This window comes from Anolis sagrei, chromosome 3 (genome assembly GCF_037176765.1).
Source record: "Anolis sagrei isolate rAnoSag1 chromosome 3, rAnoSag1.mat, whole genome shotgun sequence".
Taxonomy (NCBI): domain Eukaryota; kingdom Metazoa; phylum Chordata; class Lepidosauria; order Squamata; family Dactyloidae; genus Anolis; species Anolis sagrei.
This window is the reverse complement of record NC_090023.1, coordinates 100,347,261-100,366,014: the sequence shown is the minus strand read 5'-3', so window position 1 is coordinate 100,366,014 and position 18,754 is coordinate 100,347,261. Positions and strand designations below refer to the sequence as shown.

At 38.2% G+C, this 18,754-nt stretch overlaps 1 protein-coding gene across 2 annotated transcripts in view; it reads right to left on the bottom strand.

The window, feature by feature from the left end:
- Nucleotides 1–18,754, bottom strand: part of OCA2 (OCA2 melanosomal transmembrane protein) — a 269,025-nt gene that overhangs the window by 90,019 nt on the left and 160,252 nt on the right. For both annotated transcript variants that reach the window (XM_060769814.2, XM_060769816.2), the window contains exons 21-22: nt 17,924–18,028; nt 13,925–14,018 (exon numbers count right to left, since the gene is read on the bottom strand). In XM_060769814.2, the coding sequence (XP_060625797.2) occupies nt 13,925–14,018; nt 17,924–18,028 (199 nt within the window). The remainder of the gene's footprint in view (nt 1–13,924; nt 14,019–17,923; nt 18,029–18,754) is intronic.

Here is an 18,754-nt window from a genome sequence, read left to right as displayed (position 1 = left end):
AAATAAAAATAGATACTAATAAAACTACATAAATTGAGGCATCAGGAGATTAAATGTTTTTGAATATTGACATAAAACTGTAATTTAAGATAATACTGTCCAACTCTGATCAAATCATTATTCTAACCGTCTTCAGCGTAAATGTGCTTACGTATCCTTCCAATAATCACTACAGTTTATTTTAATTATACATTTTGGGGAAAATGCTGTGTGTATATAGATAAGTAAAGTGGGAAAGAAGAGGAAGGTGTGTGCTGCATGAGAGGAGAGGAGAGGAGAGGAGAGGAGAGCTGGGTTGCTGTGCAGAGAATGAGGGTCCTGACAGGAAGGTGTGGAGCTGAAAGAAGTCTTTCTTTCAACTCCATGCCTTCCTGTCGGAACCCTCACCCGAGTATAAGCCGAAGGGGACTTTTTCTGCCTAAAACAGGGCTGGAAAAACTAGGCTTATACTAAAGTATATACAGTAATTCATTCTCTGTCCCTAGTCTTTTTTCAGTTGCTTTTAAAATGTCGTGGTTTTTTCTCTTTTCCTCCCATTTTCCCTCTTTATCCTCATTTTACTTGCTGCATACAGAGTGCAACGATAATGGAGCTGAAGGAGAGGAGGGAGCAGATCTTGCCTTTCCCAGTAGTCAGGCAAAAGGAAATGGCTGCAGCCTCTCCCAATTATTCTTCCTTTGCCATCTTGATTCCACTTTGATGTTGCCTGACTACATGTGCCCTGGTTCCATTTACCAAATGTTGTAGAATATGCACTCAACCTGTAGCTGCCCTGAACAGAAGAGGGGCTCTGTCAAAACAGAGTCTTTCAAAAGTTGGGGGTCTAGACTTGAAGAATTTCTGATCAACTTGTAGGAGCAACAGGAGGAGCAACAGAAAAATTAAGAGTGGATTCTCTATTCCTACAGGGGTAAATTTGCCAGCTTCCCCCCCCCCCCCGAATAAATTTTATATTCTTATAATATTTAAAATTTCCCAAAGAATATACCATTTAAAAAACAGAAAGCCAGTTCTGGTATATGACTGTTTTGTTTCTTGCATTACAACATGGAATTTGTTCCCCTCCAAACTTTCTCAATTTCTGCATCCTTCTCAAAGTACATTTTGATGGACAACAGGATTACACTATCTTAGGAAGAGAAATACATACTACCTAGATAAAGCTTATGCAATAGCACTATTGCTAGGTTGCTCCCAGAAAGCACAAGTCATTTAATACAAAGCACCACTGGATTTATTTATTGTTTATGGGGAGAGATGGGTAAGAAATAAAATTATGATGGTGATGATTATTATTTGAAACACAACAAAATGAGTCCACAGCAGACACTCTGCTGGCTGTTGTAGTGGATAACACGTCGGTCACTTCCCAAGTGTCTAGGACTGTGTGATATATCAGTGAATAATGCATGCAGATCCCAGTAAGATGGCCTTCTGCAGCTGGTAGATGGTAATTTTGTCAGCGCTGATTGTGTTTAAGTGCAGGCCAAGGTCTTTCGGCACTGCACCCTATTATTATTATTATTATTATTAAAATATTTACAATTACAGTACACAGATTGAGTGAATGGGATAATTAAGGTCAGCAAGTTTTGGGACAGTCCCGAAGGGGTATAAATGGGAAGTGTTTGTAATTCAATTTACTGAATGTTTGCACCTGAGGTTAATCTCTTAGCTCCTGGCTTGCTGCCTATTTGATGGAGGCAAATTCATCTTCTCTGCTCATCTCCGTGTCCAAGAAAGGAAGATTGGGAGAGACATATTTTCTGTGGAAAGAATTTCCATGAGTTAAATACAAGGACTATATGTGAGTGTACTAGTCCAGAGGGACTGTGACTGTATTAATGCAATATTGCAAGTTTCTGTTGAAGTTCCTGGCTTTTTGAACTCTGCTGCATAAGAGTAACATTTATGTTTTCTTCTTCTACTTGTGTTGCTCAGATGAAAATTTTAAAAAAACGTAAGCTTCTGTTGTTCTGCACGCATCATCAAGCTGTAACATAACTTCACCAAGGCCACATAGTGGATTTCTATAAGCTCAGTGGGAATTCAAACCCTTGTCTCCAGAGTTTTAGTCCAGTGCGCAAACCACTACACCACACTGGATCTCAATATTTATATGGTGCCCTATATCAAGAGATATTAGGTAAAATTACAAATAGTAGCTAAATGGGTTAAAATCAGTACAATAATTTTAATCAACTAAAAATGCAAATAAAGTGTCTTGAATGTTTTTTGTCTTTTTTTAATTTTTTCTCAAAACCAAGTACTGCCTTGAGAGGCCACAGCTCTAGGTCTAAAAAGTGGCAAGTAGGGAATTGATTAACCCCATTCTTCTAGCATTTTATTACTCAAAATCTGCACCCAGCCTTTTCCTCCTTGACTTTTCTACCTACATGTTACATCATTATCTTTCGTAGGGAAAGCAGCTTTGGGGTCATTTTGAGCCCTTTTCTTAGACATCCAAGGAAGGGAGCCAGGGCTGTGAGAGCTAGTATTCTAATACCCAAGGAAATTGAATTGTGTCTGAAAAATGTCAATTTTACAGGTACTCCGTCTTTTCCCAAGTAGGGAAAGCATACAGTAGCCCATCTCTGAGCTTTCTTTTATGCTTGTGTATCATTAGTTCATAGTTGCTGTAATAATAGTCCATTTTTATTCAGCTGAGAGGAACTCTGCAGAGCACTGGAATGAGATCTGCAATAAGGGGCTCTTGACATGAGCAAAGAGGACTTGGATCGGAAACTTGCAATTTGTGGCATGAAATGAGAGTTTTGGAAAGACAGGCCATGACAGCATCTCATCTTGCAAAGAAATTGTGATCAGAGCATTGAGAGCAGGGAGAGGTTAGCCATGGCAGGCTGTACTTGTGAAAAGCCTGTGACACTTTCAAAGTGGTATTAATCCCAGTAGTAATTGAAAATATATTACATCCAATTTGGTTTTCCTGCTCCTTGGCCCCTAGACAGGATTGGAACATTATTCCCTTCCAAGCTTAAAAAGGCAGTATCTCAAAGAACCCCCCAGGAAGTTCAGAAATCCATTACAGAAATATTAACTGAATGTCTGAAAGAAGCCTGACCTTTTAAAAATCGAGCCCAAAAGGAGGGCTAAAGTTTACCAAAAAAAATGGAAAATTGTTTTTAAATATAATTGCTATAAAATTGATTATTTGCAGATTTGATTAAACCATTATTTTTAGAAATTTTGAGTACCTCCACTGTGGTTCTGTGGTCAACCTCTGGCACAGCCTTGATAGATTCCTAGAGAGATATTCTCTCTCACACACACAAAAAAAAAAACATTTGTACATAATATTTTCCCCACTTTTACGAGGGTCCTGTTCTGACTAAAATTTCAGATTTATTTGTCATGTCAGGACAACCAGTCATATTATATTACATTTCTAACAGAACAAAGCAAACAAACAGACAGAATACACAATTTGTGAGATTGGTGGTTGATTAAATGTCCTTTGACCAGTATCTGGCCACTTGGAGCGCCTCTGGTGTTGCTGCAAGAAGGTCCTCCATTGTCCATGTGGCAGGGCTCAGGTTGCATTGCAGCAGGTGGTCAGTGGTTTGCTCCTCTCCATACTTGCATGTCGAGGATTCCACTTTGTAGCCCCATTTCTGACGGTTGGCTCTGCATCTCGTGGTGCCAGAGTGCAGTCTGTTCAGCGCCTTCCAAGTCGCCCAGTCCTCTGTGTACCCTGGGGGGAGTCTCTCATCTGGTATCAGCCATTGGTTGAAGTTCTGGGTTTGAGCCTGCCACTTTTGGACTCTCGATTGCTGAGGTGTTCCAGCGAGTGTCTCTGTAGATCTTAGAAAACTATTTCTAGATTTAAGTCGTTGACGTGCTGGCTGATACCCAAACAGGGGATGAGCTGGAGATGTCTCTGCCTTGGTCCTTTCACTATTGGCTGCTACTTCCCGGCAGATGTCAGGTGGTGCAATACCGGCTAAGCAGTGTAATTTCTCCAGTGGTGTAGGGTGCAGATACCCCATGATAATGCGGCATGCTTCATTAAGAGCCACATCCACTGTTTTAGTGTGGTGAGATGTGTTCCACACTGGGCATGCATACTCAGCAGCAGAGTAGCACAGCGCAAGGGCGGATGTCTTTACTGTATCTGGTTGTGATCCCCAGGTTGTGCCAGTCAGCTTTCGTATGATATTGTTTCTAGCACCCACTTTTTGCTTGATGTTCAGGCAGTGCTTCTTGTAGGTAAGAGCATGGTCCAGAGTGATTCCCAGGTATCTGGGTGCGCTGCAATGCTCCAGTGGGATTCCTTCTCAGGTGATCTTCAGAGCTCAGGATGCTTCTCTGTTCTTGAGATGAAAGGCACATGTCTGTGTTTTGGATGGGTTGGGGATCAGCTGGTTTTCCCTGTAATAGGCAGTAAGAGCACCTAGAGCTTCCGTAAGCTTCTGTTCTACCATCTCAAAGCTCCCGGCTTGAGCAGTAATGGCACGATCATCAGCATAGATGAAACTCTCTGTCCCTTCTGGCAGTGGCTGGTCATTTGTGTAGATGTTGTACATGGATGGAGCAAGCACGCTCCCCTGAGGCAGGCCGTTCTTCTGTTTCCGCCATCTGCTTCTCTGGCCCTAGAACTCAACAAAAAAGCTCCTGTTTTGTAGCAGGTTTCCTATGAGGCGGGTGAGGTGGTAGTCCTTTGTGATATTATACATTTTTCTCAGGAGGAGGCGGTGGTTCACATTATCATTGGCGGATACAGGGATCTCACTGTGTATACAAACCTGCAACTTATTTTCAGTGATGCATGGTAGTGTGGAATTGTAGAGCATCTGTGTGGTGGTACTAGATGTTACAAGTTTGCAATAGAGCCTCTCAAAATGCTGCCAGAGGGCATAACATTTCCAATTAAGGAAAAGGATGAAGCAATGTGAAGTTGAGTCAAAGCCACACAAAAAGGAAAGCAGCGGGTGACAGATGTTGTCAGTAAAGCACAATTTTTCCATCTACACTTCTATAAATACTTTTTGCCTTTTTGGCTGGTATTTTGCTAGCATAAGATATTTTCCTAAACTTCATTTGCAATTTCTTTATTATTTCATCTTCCACAGTCTCCCAAATGGCAACAACTTTACTCCATTTCTTTACATCATATCAAACAATCAAGTATAACTGGATGCTGACTTTCTCTAATTTTATAATGTGCATTTTATAAATTGACAACACCATCTGTATCTGTCCTTGCTATCTTCAAAACTTTCAAAGAATTTGACATCGAATTTCAATGGATACAAATTACATCTCTACCTTCTTATATATATCCTCTGCTTTGAAATGTACAGCATTCCAATGCACCAAGGGGTAAAAGGCAATCCAAAACTTTGGGGATAAGACTGGTTTGTATTTCTGATTTTCAGACTTCCTGGTGACTATGGTTTGTACTATTGTTTTGTGGGGCTGGAAGAATGAATTTTGCTTAAAGATGAGAGACTTTGGAACTTAAAATGCCATGATTTAAGATCTGGTTAACTTTGGCATCATAACATTAAGGCACATGCTGAGTTTTAAAATCATTGCATTAGAAAAGTCCTCTTAAAACTTTTGTATAAATACAACTGTACACTTTTTCCTAAGAAAACATTAGCCACATGACCACAGGAAGCTTTTTCTTTAGGAAAAAAATAAGTCAAGAAATCAGAAATTGCTATTATATGATGATCTTTTATATGTTGAACAATGCAGTTAGGAGCTTAAATCATTGGAGGTCCTGCTCAAGGAAGATGAAGATCTTAATTGTTTTACTTATATAAAACGAAAGTGTAGATTTAATCAAGACAAGAGGGATCTAGACATAGAGGTTGGAAAAATGAGTTACATTTAGAATTGTGAAAGGATAATGACCTCATAATTTTAAAAGTGTATCCATATGTTTTGAAACTAGAGATGGAAAATGAACCTGTAAAAGATTATACGAGGGGTATCCGGAAGGTAAGGTTACAAGATTTTTAAAAAATATATACAAAGAATGAATATATTTTAATAAAACTTACAGGGATTGTAGCATAGGTATTCCACTATTTTTCCACATAATCACAATTCGGTTCAATACATTTTGTCATCTGTGGAATGAGTTTTTGATGCCTGTGTCATAGAAGTTTCCCTCCACCTTTTTCAGCCAGTTCGTCACTTAGATTTTCACCTCATCGTTGAAAAAGTGTTTTCCACCAAGGTGTTCTTTCAAGTTAGTGAACAGATGATAGTCAATGGGTCTGAGATCAGGGCTGTGAGAGGGTGGCTTAAAACATCCCAACCAAATGAAGTCAACAAGTCTTGTGTTGCATGAGCAGTGTGCGGTTGTGCATTGTCATGAAGGAGACAGACTCCCACCATCAGCATCCCACAACATTTGTTTTGGATGGCTCTGTGAAGTTTCCTCATGGTCTCACTATATATTCCATACCTATTTTGTCACATGGTACCTTGACATTATGTCATCTCCATAAACTGAAACAATTTTGCAATGAATTGCAGCGCCGTTCATGCCCTTCATATTATAGCACGAACTTCACACTTGGAGGAAAACAGAATGAGGACACTCATCTCTAACCTTCACCACAAAACCAGTTAAAGAGCTACTGTTGACTGGCACTGCTCGTTTTCTTCTGCTGGCTTCCCATTATACAGCAGTGATACCAACTTCTCCCACAAAAAATCCCCATGAGAGCTACGTGCCTTGTAATCTTAATTTCTGGATAACCCTTGTATGTTATGATGGACCTAAAATTTGAGACATAATGTTCAACTTTATGTATGAGAAAAATTCTGAACTAAAGATATGAAACTCACTCTTTGTAGAGATATATAAAAGAAAACATGTATAAAATGATGTACAGATGACTTATAAACCAGTGTTGGGATTGTCAAGATAAGGAGGGGTGGGGGTTTTTTTCAGAGCTCCAATGATTAAAAAACTACACAGGAAAGCATTATCATCTAGTGGGGTCAAACTGGGTTCAACCTGATTGAATAGTCAGGAAAGAGGTAAACACCTTGCCATAATCTGGGGCTTGTCTGAAGCAGCAATGCTCAAGACCAGCCCCAAATTTTGGGGCCCATGTAGAGAGGAGCCTAGTTAGTGTTTAGTGTTTCAGATTAATGTCTTCGAATTGTATTTAAATTTTCATTTCATTTTAGTTTGTGTGTGTATGCATGTGTTGCTTTTGTCTCTAATTCATTTCCTTTCTTTTTTTTCTTTTTCAGAACATTTATTAAACTGGTTGTGAATTATGTTGTATTTAAATACCTACATATACATACATCAATACCATACATACATGGCGGTGACAAAGCAAGAAGATACAGAGCCACAACCAGGAAACAAGTGTGGAAAAAAGAGTATCACAATGTAGAGTTATTAAAATGGATTGCCCATTGAACTTTAACTATTAGATTCAGGCTCCAAAGAGATGTGATTACCGTATTTTATTTAGGGAGCTTTATACAGTTCTCTGAAGGGTTCCTAATGCAAAGCTGCAGCAAGGATTTTCCTAGACCAAAAAGGGGAAAGGTTGGGAGAGTTTGCTATGCTATAAAAGGGAACACCTGATTCAGTGTGCCCAAATGCAATAAAAAGGAAAGAGTCTTTTTCAGATAACTCCTGTACAAAAAAAAGAACACATTTTGCAAAAGCGTGGTTTCAGCTTTAGGCTGTGAGGCTCTGCAGCTGAAGAACAGCAATAAACAGAAAATTGTACTGACTGAATTCCTTGAGTGACTGGCTGACTGATTAATCTGGTAGTGTCTGTGTTTTACAGTATATGTATTTGTTCCCTCAGAAGACTGCAGATACCATTCCTTCTGAAATGCAAAACCCTTTGCTCCTAGCACCATGACTAACACCAGCAGATCAAAAGCCTGAAGCTGCTAAAAACATGCCTGAGCATTATAGAAATTTAGACCACAAATGCACTCAGCTTCAAAGCAGATAACAAAATGGCTAAACTGGAAGCAGATTATAGTTGAGACAGATGAGTGGCTCGCTGAAGAATACAAGCAAGAAAAGGATTACACCTGAAACAGAGAACAACTGATGGGCAAAAATAAAATGTGTGTATGAACAATGCAAAACACATGCAGAACATGAAGTGTGGAAAAATGATGAGATCATACAGATATACAGAATGCTTTTATTCCAGGTTGTGAAAAGGAACTTTAACAACAGAAGCAACAACAGCATATAGAGAGACTTGGAGCACTTTTAGGTTTGTGAATGGATACTAAATCACTATATTACATTTAGCACAAAGGTTAGCATAACAACTCTCTTTTTATAACTTAATTAGGGGGATAGAAAAGGGGAAAAACATAACTATAGTGAATATAGGATCCTTTAAGGAATCTTTGATTCGCAAGCTAAAAGCAAGCACAAGAAATCTTTAAAATAAATTATAGCTTTATGATTTTTCCATTAAAAACCAAGAATAAATGTGTTAATTGAGTCTAGAAAGAGAACATTAAACTAGACACAAAGATATTCTTACATTAATCATCCTGCAAATTTATAACACAACTTTTGGCTTTTTTAACAAAATTTGCATGTAGAAGAGATTTTTTTTAAACAACAACATGGCTGTTGGTATGTTGTAGTGGTTGGAGCACCGGAGTACAACTTGAAACCAGGTTTGAATCCCTGCTGAGCCATGGCAACCTACTGGGTGACTTTGGGGAATTGACACTCTTTCAGCCTCACAGGAAGGCAATGGAAAAACCCTCTGAACACATTGTGCCAAGGAAACACCACAGTATGGTCATCTTAGTGTTGCTATAAGTTGGAAATGGCTTGTAACCACACAGCAGAAGCAGCTTAGCTACTCAAGGTCCTTTGCATGCCTCATGGAGGAACAGCAACTTTATATAAACATGAAGTGATAAAATGATGATGCTATACAAGGAGAATGCTTTTTAATTATTGTAATAATTTGTAAAATACTTGTAAGATTATGATATCTGATAACTCTGAACAGAGAATAGGGACTGTGCCATATGTAGATGGTATTCCATAGCATTCCTCAAACAAGCTGTGACACCATCACACAATCTGGGGCTATTGATGGTTTTTCCCATCAATAGTGTGTACAGTATTATCATCGGGAGGAGGCAAACTGGCAATGGATATCAAACTGATGTGATATAGAAGGTAACAGTATTTCTATGCTGGTTTGCTCTGCCATGCACTAAAAGCCTAAGCAAGTGAAAATTGGTGGCTATGTTTTTGTTAAACTGTTAAAGAAATGTAAATTCATGTATTGCTTTTTCCTAACTGAAAAATCTTTAAGTAAAATAAATAATGTTATGTTCAAAAAGAACATTGAATTAAACATCACTAAGCAAAAACAACCTACTTGTAATTATTCTTTCTTATAACGTTATCAACAAAGTGTTCATTTCCAACTTGAGATTTTAAAAAATAAAGAGGAGGAAAGCTTCTGGGTTTATTTTGTCTTAGCAAGTTTTTGTTCTTTGTAACATGCATAGCCAATATTTGTGGAATATAAAAGAGAATAATCAGCATAAAGAGAACCAAAGAGCAAGCAGATGGCTGTTCTATATTATTTTTATAAATGACAAACAAAACTCCAGCCACAACACTCCTTTGTAGGATTCCTTGCTTGCATAACAGTTGGCAGAATATAAATCTACTTAATCTAAAAACCTAGCCAGCTAACAGCAAGATCCAAAAAGATCAAATAAATAAAACTTTTAGCAGAATTTAAGTTATCCAAAAATTTATTCGCTTCATGGCCCAGAGTCCAATTTTTTTCTTGGCTGTGAAAGTAGCCCATGGTCCTGCTCTAGCTTATGCAATTCTCTCTCCCTCCCCAAGCAAGCTATAAATGTTCTAGTATAAACATCTAAGTCTTTATTCACAAATAATGTCCCTTTAACAACACGTGGTAACTTTTCTCAACCTGTGCTCAGTTGTCTTGGAACATAATTCCATAACTGGTCAGCTATCTATGGGATTGTAGCAGCAATAATCTTACATATCTAGAAGACCCATTACACAACATCATGCAAATCAACAGGTATAGTTTATTCGATTGCCAAACGGCATCTGCTGGATTCTTTCCTGTCATAACACAGCTAACAACAATTTAAATGGCAGAATTTCTTCACAGTAAGACATCATAAATAGGTCTGCTTGAATGAGTCTAATTACAAAGCAAAAAGCTTCTGAAATTGCTTTAGACTTTAATGGGATTTGAATTCCATTCATAAAATTGGTTGATGTATATCAGCTGTGGCTACGGTGTGGGAAACTGCAATAAAGTATACAAAAGGTGCACTCCATCTCTTTAGCTTATCATCAAAAAGAATATGGTCACATTTAAAACCATCTGGACTGTCCTTCTGTCAGGTTGGATTGTATGCAAATGTGTTTTAAAACCGACAACAGAATAAGTGAATTCCATTACAATGGGTTTTGCAGTCATCCACCAGAGACAAACTAGCCCACCAAAAAGGCAAACTAGAATTCGTTTAAAGCTCTTGACTGTACTACACAGATGGTTTGGGTATTGTTTTCTATTGTCCTTTGAAAGGGCATGTATCTATAGTGGGTTGGTTGGTTTTTTATGGGAAAGTAACCCCCTATAGAGCCAGTATGGTGTAGTGGTTCGAGTATTGGACTATGGCTTTGAAAAATCATAGGGTTCAAATGCCTACTTGGCCACTAAAACCTATTGGGTGACCTTGGAGTAGTCACATTATCTCAACCTCAAAGGAAAGCAGTAGTAGATTCCCTATGGAAAAATCCTGCATTGGAAACAACTTTGTGGCTGACAACAAAATATATCCCCCCTCCAATATTTGAAGACTTCTAGACTTTTTTCTAGAATTCTAGACACAATTTCCTCAAGCTGGGAAATATATTGTTCAAAGCTTAACCTCCCCCCCCCCCCCCCGAAGGCTACAGGAGCACATTCATTAGAACTAGTATGCTTCTCCATACATTCCAAGTGTGTATGATGTAGGGAGGTCTGAAGAAAATATTGTTCCAAAATGGATGAAGATGAAGTGAACTAAGGTTCACAATTTGTCACATACACATTACATCTCTTCAGATCTTCTCCCTGCTCTTGCCCCCTCCCCTATTTCCCAGGAATGCATAGGGAAATGGGAGGACTGAAATAAATTGTCATGATGTGTTGTCAAAGTTTTTCATGGTTGGAATCACTAGATTGCTGTGCATTTTTTGGGCTGTATGGCCATGTTCCACTGGAACATGGTCTTACAGTCTGAATAACTCACAGCAACCCTAAATTGTCATACTATCTTTTGCCCCTGCTAAGCACACACCATAGTAAGATGAGGTTTCCTCTGTACAGGGGGAGGGGGTTCTGTCCCCAACTTGACAACCTTTTGAAATCATGATTCCTAGGCATGTGGAAGGAAGGAGGTAACTAAAAAAAATGTGTACTATGGCAGTATAAAAGCCAGGCAGATATGATCACGAGAAAAGAAAGCTATATACAAGTGACTTATGGATGGGCAGATAATGTTATGTACCAGGACTATCTTTCACTATCTTTGGTAAGAACTCTGCACTAGCTCTGAAACCATTGGATCTACACTCCCATCACTTTCCATAGTTTAAGAAGTCTTATGACCTTGTCACAAAGATGTCTCATATTGTCGGAACCTGGCACCCCACACTCTGCATTGCCCTGCTGCAGATTTCCTTCATCCCATGAGGGGAAGAGTCAACTGTGCGGCTTCCCCCCGCCCCCACCATGGATTCCTATGGCAACATGGGAAGTTTCGCGTATTGCCATGGTGGCTGCATGCACTGGCTCTGCCCTATTTCATCCATGGAACTCCGTCTGCATCATCTGATGGGGGCCGGCGTGCTCCGTGGGTGACCAGGACTAAACCGGCACATGCTGCCAATTTTAGCCCTTTGAGATGAGGTTGTAAGTGTTACATTATTTGGTTAAGAAGTTAGATTTGAGTTCAATCATCAGTTTTTAGATGATTTCAACAATAGTTTTATAGGAAAAGCAATGATTCTCTTTTTTTTATGATGCCGTATGATTTCTCTGAGAATACAGTTGAGGTAAATACTTGTTCACTTGAAATGCCCATTCTGAGAATCAATACTTTCCATGGTTCAGGAAATCTTACTATTATATGAATTATTTTTGTCTATGTGGTCTTATTTTTCATGCTGCCTTCAAATTGCCTACCCACCAACATTTTACAAATGATAACTAGGACATGCATAGCCATGTAAAGCTGAAATGTGGTCAACCTGAAAAAGAGTATTAATGAGGAATAGTGCACAAATTTAGGAAAGTCTGCTTATTCATGAACATAATGGGGAGGGAGGCATTCCTCTCAACTCCTCCTTCTTGCTGAGTTAACTGCCTGCTAACTAGTTCTACACTTTGAATTCAGTTTGAAGCAACAGAAATAAGCTGGACAAAGTGAGAAGAGAAACAAACTTTGTCAACATCTACTAGATCAGGCTAGATCCAGACAGATCCAGCTGTCTGCACTTCCAAAATTCTGGGATCACTCTGAAGCATCCTGGAGACTCCAGAATAAATTCCATGTTTCATCAATCTGTTCTAATGGCTGGATGCAGCAGTTCTACTGGGAAACCAGACGTATGTCATATTGATTCCCAATAGCAGCAGAGTAGTGAGTCCATTTTATTTTGGCCATATATACGCAACCTGGGAAATTTTAGGGCACTTTTACATGGACTCTATACTCCAGTTTGGAAGTGGATTAAAAGAAACCAATTATACTGTAGAGCAACTACAAAAACACCCCAAGAATTGGTTTGAGACTGGGGTGGTAGCCACAGCATCTGCTGATAGCAGATCGTAACCAAACCCAGATATGTTTTTCTTAACCCAGTCCACTGAAATGTGCTGATATGCACCACCATGTACATTCAGGATCAGTGCTAGACCATAGCAGGGCACAAAAAAGGGGTGAAAAACAAGAGTCCCCATGTGAAGGATGTGATTTTCCCCCTGTGGGTGTTTCTATTTTTATCTTCTGTTCAGCTTTGGTTCTGCTTTGTTTTTTCAGTTAATGGGGTTTATTTTGTCACAGCACTTCCCTTAACAAAGATTTTCTTTTTCTTAAGTTCTTGTCAATTAGAGGTGCAGAAAAGAAAACATGGCCCTTAGACCCACACTGCAAGTAAAACTGCAATGCCATTTGCTATTTTGCTTCATTTGTTTTACTCATTATTCCTTAGTTTCTACTTGGAAGAAGAAAGGATGCAATTGGAGGAGCAAAAAGTCTCCCGTTCATTTTACAACAATGGGAGAAAGGAAGAAGGCTGTTTATAAATTACAACTGCCAGACCTGGGCAGGGATAAAACTGCAGTCCAAAGTATGTAAGGCGATTGGAATGTGGACCGCATCTCTGATTTATGGACAATAGGAGAGAATGCTACTGGAACATGGCCATACAACCCGAAAAACTCACAGCAACCAAATATTTTCTTTGTTTCTGGATAATCTGGAAGCATATTATGGAAGAAAAGAGGAGAAAAGGGGGAAGGGATTGGCCTTTTACCACTCACAGAGTTACATCGTGGTCACTGGTGGGAACAGAACAGAGCATGAAAATATTTAAACAGAATAAACGGGTAAAATATCTGTTATAATTCTAACTGCACTTCATATCGGAAGAGTGATGACCTGGTAATACCAGATACCCTTCAAATGAAAAACCTTAAACATTTTTAAAATGGATGTATTGGGGGGGGGGGGGATTTCATGCACTGGCATCCAGTTACACCAATGGCCAGAAGACCCTTGTAATCCAATGTTCAAATTGTATGATTCTAAATGTGATGTGGCACTTTCAGCTCTGTTTTCAGATACTAGAGTGGGTTGCATAAGATAACCATTTGCTGCTTACCTCCTAGACAAGCACCCATGGCCAAGGAAAAGATGAGGGGTTTCACAGGTAAGTTAACCTCTGGATCTTGACTCAGGTTGAGAAGCACAGGGATCTACAAAGAATAAATTAAAAGAATCATGGAAATATTAATAATGACTGTATACATATATATGATCCCCTACTGACCAGTTGCAGTAAAATAAAAGTAGAAACAAGATTAATTTGATGGCTAACATTTTATGTCTTTTAAAACTATCATAGGGCTTTATTTATTTATTTATTTATTTATTTATTTATTTATTTATTTATTTGCAGTATTTGTATACTGCCTTTCTCAACCCTGTAGGGGACTCAGTGCAGTTCACAGTGATCACAGAGACTCAGAAAAGCACATGATGACATATTTGAATACTCCTTCATAATTGAAAGGCAGCATAATAGGGTGGGATCTATTAGAATCTTTGTTGCTGATGGGGAATGTAGGACATGAATCCAATTAGTTAGTCCCAACTAGAGTAAGGCCCACTACATCAATTGCCCTAGAAGGGCAGCACCCAGATAAATATCTATTCTTATGGGTATTTTCAGCAGAATTAATGGGACAATGATGAGGATGATAGTAAGCATAGAAGACCAATAGTCCTTGTCACCTCACCAAATACAAACACAGAGAGGACGTCAAGCACAGGAATGGATCCTAAGGGATCATCATTCCCTTACATCAGGGATGGAGAGTCTTTGGCTTATATTCCAGATGTGGTTCACAAGCTTTTCCTGTCATTATCTTTGATCATTGCTTGATTATTTTAAAAAAAACCAAGGGAATCCAATGCTCAAGAAGGTATTGCTTTGGCAAGATCTCCACTTTGTAATAGGAAAGAATGTCACATGGACTTTTCCTATGCCGTTAGTCTGATCCACTGCTGGAATACAAGATCCTTCCTAAACTGGAATTTGGCCACCTTATCCAAAAGGGCTCCCTCCTTTCCCAGGGTTACCATATGAGCAAAAATGAGAATTGCAGCCTGTCGTGGCTATTTGTATAAGGAAGGCTTACAATATCAATGCTTGTAGCGACCTTCCATGTCAGTTTATCAATCTCTATTTATGTGACAAATTGATTATCTCTAAGTCACAGAGCTCTGGGGTCTTTGGGGTGACTGCTCTAACTATGCCACACTGCAATTAGGTAGCTGTTTTGTTAATGTAATTTCCATTGTCATTGGCACAAACAGGCACAAACAGCTATGATGAAATTGTATTTTTCCTTTCATGTATTTTCACCACCTGAAAGCAATATAATACTGCTTCCAAACTGTAGTTTCTAGCTTGGGACCCTTTCCAATGATGTGATTATAGCTATATCATTCCACATTAGTTGACTGGGGTCCATCTGACTGAACCTTGGGATTTGTAGTTTCATGAAGTACTGGAGTTCACTGACCAGTTCTAAATGCCTCAACTGTCAATCCAAATATTCCATAGGATGGGACCACTATAGCTAAAATGAAATTATAGTAACTGTAATTCTGTAACATGAATGGGTCCCCACTGCAAAATTAAGTGAAATTATATTGTGAACTTGGGACATATCTGAAAAAGCTACTGGCACAATTTAGAATTAATCTGGAAAATGTAGAAGCATTATTATATAAAAACACATGAAAAAATCATAACAAAGAAGCTACCTGCTATTACTGAGCCTACCAACTCAAAATATTCTTCAAGACTCCTGATAGTAAATATTTATTTCTGTTCCTCACAGAAAAAACTATCTTTCATACAGTATATCATTCATTTTTTCAAACAAGTTCCAATCCTAACAGCTGGGAAAAGGTGGAACATGGACCAAAAGACAGAATTCCTCCAAACAGCATGTTGAAAAGGAGATATGGGTTTTTTTAATGTTGGCATTGGTGATATGGGACTCTTTCTTCAGAAAAGCTCACGTGTAAGTTTCTTGGATATTTTCAAAAGGCTATAAAGGACTTTTCCCTTTGCAAGATGTTTGATGGAGCCATCCTGGCATTTATCTGGATTAGCAGTTTGCACTATCTATATTAAGAGGTGATATAGCACTGGTTTTATTGTGAGCTCTGAGTAATTTTTTGTCATTAAGGTTGTGAAAATAATATTCAAGTAGTAGTGGTGATAGTGTAAAAACAAAAGAAAATATAATGATAAGAAAAATTATATCAGAAAGATCTCAAGCATACTACATCACTAAGCCACCAACCTTTCCTCTCACACAACACCGTTTTGTCACAGAATCATAGCATACTATATGTGGCATGATGGGTTAATTGGCAAAATGGTTTATTACACTGCATTAAGAGTAGAAAGCATGAAAGAGTAATTCAATGTAAAAAAAATCTATGCCCTTGTAATAAGAAAACTACAAACAGATGGCTCAACATATGCAGCTTACAATAGTGGCTTATTAAAAATTAAGGACATGTTGAGAATAAGATGATTTTTTTTTTTGCATAACAGTCTGGGGGCAGAACACCCTGACTATGAAGTTAATGATGCTAAGAAGCAGTCATTTTAATCAAATACATTGGGTTTTAAACCTCAACAGCTCAAAGAAATCAATGAAAATATATTTTAAAAAACATTTAATTAAAGTTCAATCACATCTGATGGGATTTGCCACATTTATCCTAGCGTACAATACCAACTGTGAACCTGTAAATAGAAAGAAGAGCATTGTAAAGCTAGCTGCAGTTATGTTCATGCCAGAACTTTATTTTTGGTGTCTGGCTGAAAGAACCATCGGAGCTGATCTTGCCACTGCACTTTGATGTTTAATTTATTTGGGGTGCTTCTAAAAGATCCAGCAATTGCTTCAAGTCTATTCATGAACATGTTGAAAAGAGACAGTCAACATGATCCAAAGATGTTCTCCTTGTGATTTTTTTCTGCAGCTATGGCCACTGTCAAAGCACTTTTTCATTTGAAGAGTACCTTTACTTTGGCAGATGTGGCAAACAACACTCCAACTCAAAAATGCTTGGGCAGACAATATTTATCAAATGCTAGCATCATCCCTACTTCTCCCACATGGCCAACTCCAACATTAGTCACAACATAGCAAAAAGGAGGCATTTCAGTTATTACCTATGTATGGCCAATTAACTTTCAGTTATTACCTATGCCTGTCAAATTAAGATATGCTAGTCATTTTTGATATTAGATTTTGCCCTGAGCCTGGAAACATTACTTTCTGGACAACATATGCCAGAAATTCTAAGCACATGGACGTAACTAAACTAGCTAGGGATACCTGGAATTATAGTTCACCCAGTAGTTTCCCAAGATCTAATTTACATAATGGAAGACAACACACCTTTTATTTGTAACACAGGAAAGATTCTTCAACAAAGCAATTATACCTTTGCGTTAAATATGGCGTAGTGCCTACGTGCAATGTGAAATTATCTTTCTGTAGTATCAAAACATCTCCAGCAAATCATTAATAGGTATACAAATTGGTTTCCTTCTTCCAACAACATATTCCTCTTAACTGTTCTAATGTTTCGACAGTCTTTGACTTTATGGAGCAACTAGTCTTTCTTAGCAATTATTAAAGCAGTAGTCTTTTAAAACTCTTAACAGTTTCTTCTCTTTTAAAAAAGTATTTATTTTTGCTTCCTCCCATCACCTAATATTGCATTCCTTGGATGGCATAGCCTACATGTCTGATCTTTAGCCTGAGGTGGAAAGAACTAAAAGTACCAAAAGTCAGCACAATTATATACAACTTTCCAAGGTAGCCCAGAATAGAAAGGCACCAAGCTGGCATCAAAAGCATTTTAGATGTATACAGTACATTACAACTTTTTAAAAATCTCTCTTCTCAGAGCACTATCAAAGGGGACTCCTTGGCAACAAAGGGACTGAATTGGCAAAAATAGTTCTGCAAAATGTGGGAGGAAACCTGTAATGGCCAAGGTATCCACTAATATGATAGGTTTACTTCTTGTCCTTAACAGCAAAAAAAGGCAAACAACTTACCATTGTAGCAGTGAATGGAATATTGTCAATTAAAGATGATGCTAGAGCAGATACCCAAAGGACTAAAATGATAGCAACTGTCAAACGCTGGTCCTCCGGCACCACCTGGCATTAAGAAACAACCATTAGATAAGAACCGTCTTTTTTCCTGAAAGGTATTATTTTGCAACTGAATGATCAAATGCAGCATTCTTTCTGCAACTAGAGCAAATATTGCATAGAGTTTCTCCATATATCAATCCAGGGGTTCAAAAACTGCTACAAAAAATAAAGTTACAGGATTAAAAATTGCTCATAATTCTAAGATAAAAAAGAAAGATGAACAAAATACACAGGACTATCAACACTCTTAAAAATAAATTCATATTATGGATACTCAAATTCCTTACATCCCTCTTATTAACTTTCAGTTTCTTTTTTTCTCACAATGTATGATAGCTAGAGGGAAGCAAAGGCAACCCATTTCTCAACAAATCTTACCAAGAAAACTCTTATGATAGGTTCTCTTTAGGGTTAATGTAAGTTGGAAATGACTTGAAGACACACAGCAACAACAGGTGAGATAAAAGAAACTGCCTGACATGAGTAAGCTTTGATGTGAAAGAAGATTTTATTACAATCTTCTCGATAAACACTCTACCAAACCACACTAGAAATAGTAGCATCAATTACCCACTCAATCTGATATCACAATTATTCAAACCTAGGATGTGTTCGAAATCTATCTACCACATCCTCTAAAAGAAAATATTGATGAGTACGCATCCTCTTCAGCTTCTGTTGACTTCATTGCAAGGAAATTTCAGCATCCTAGGATGCTTCTGCTCCAGT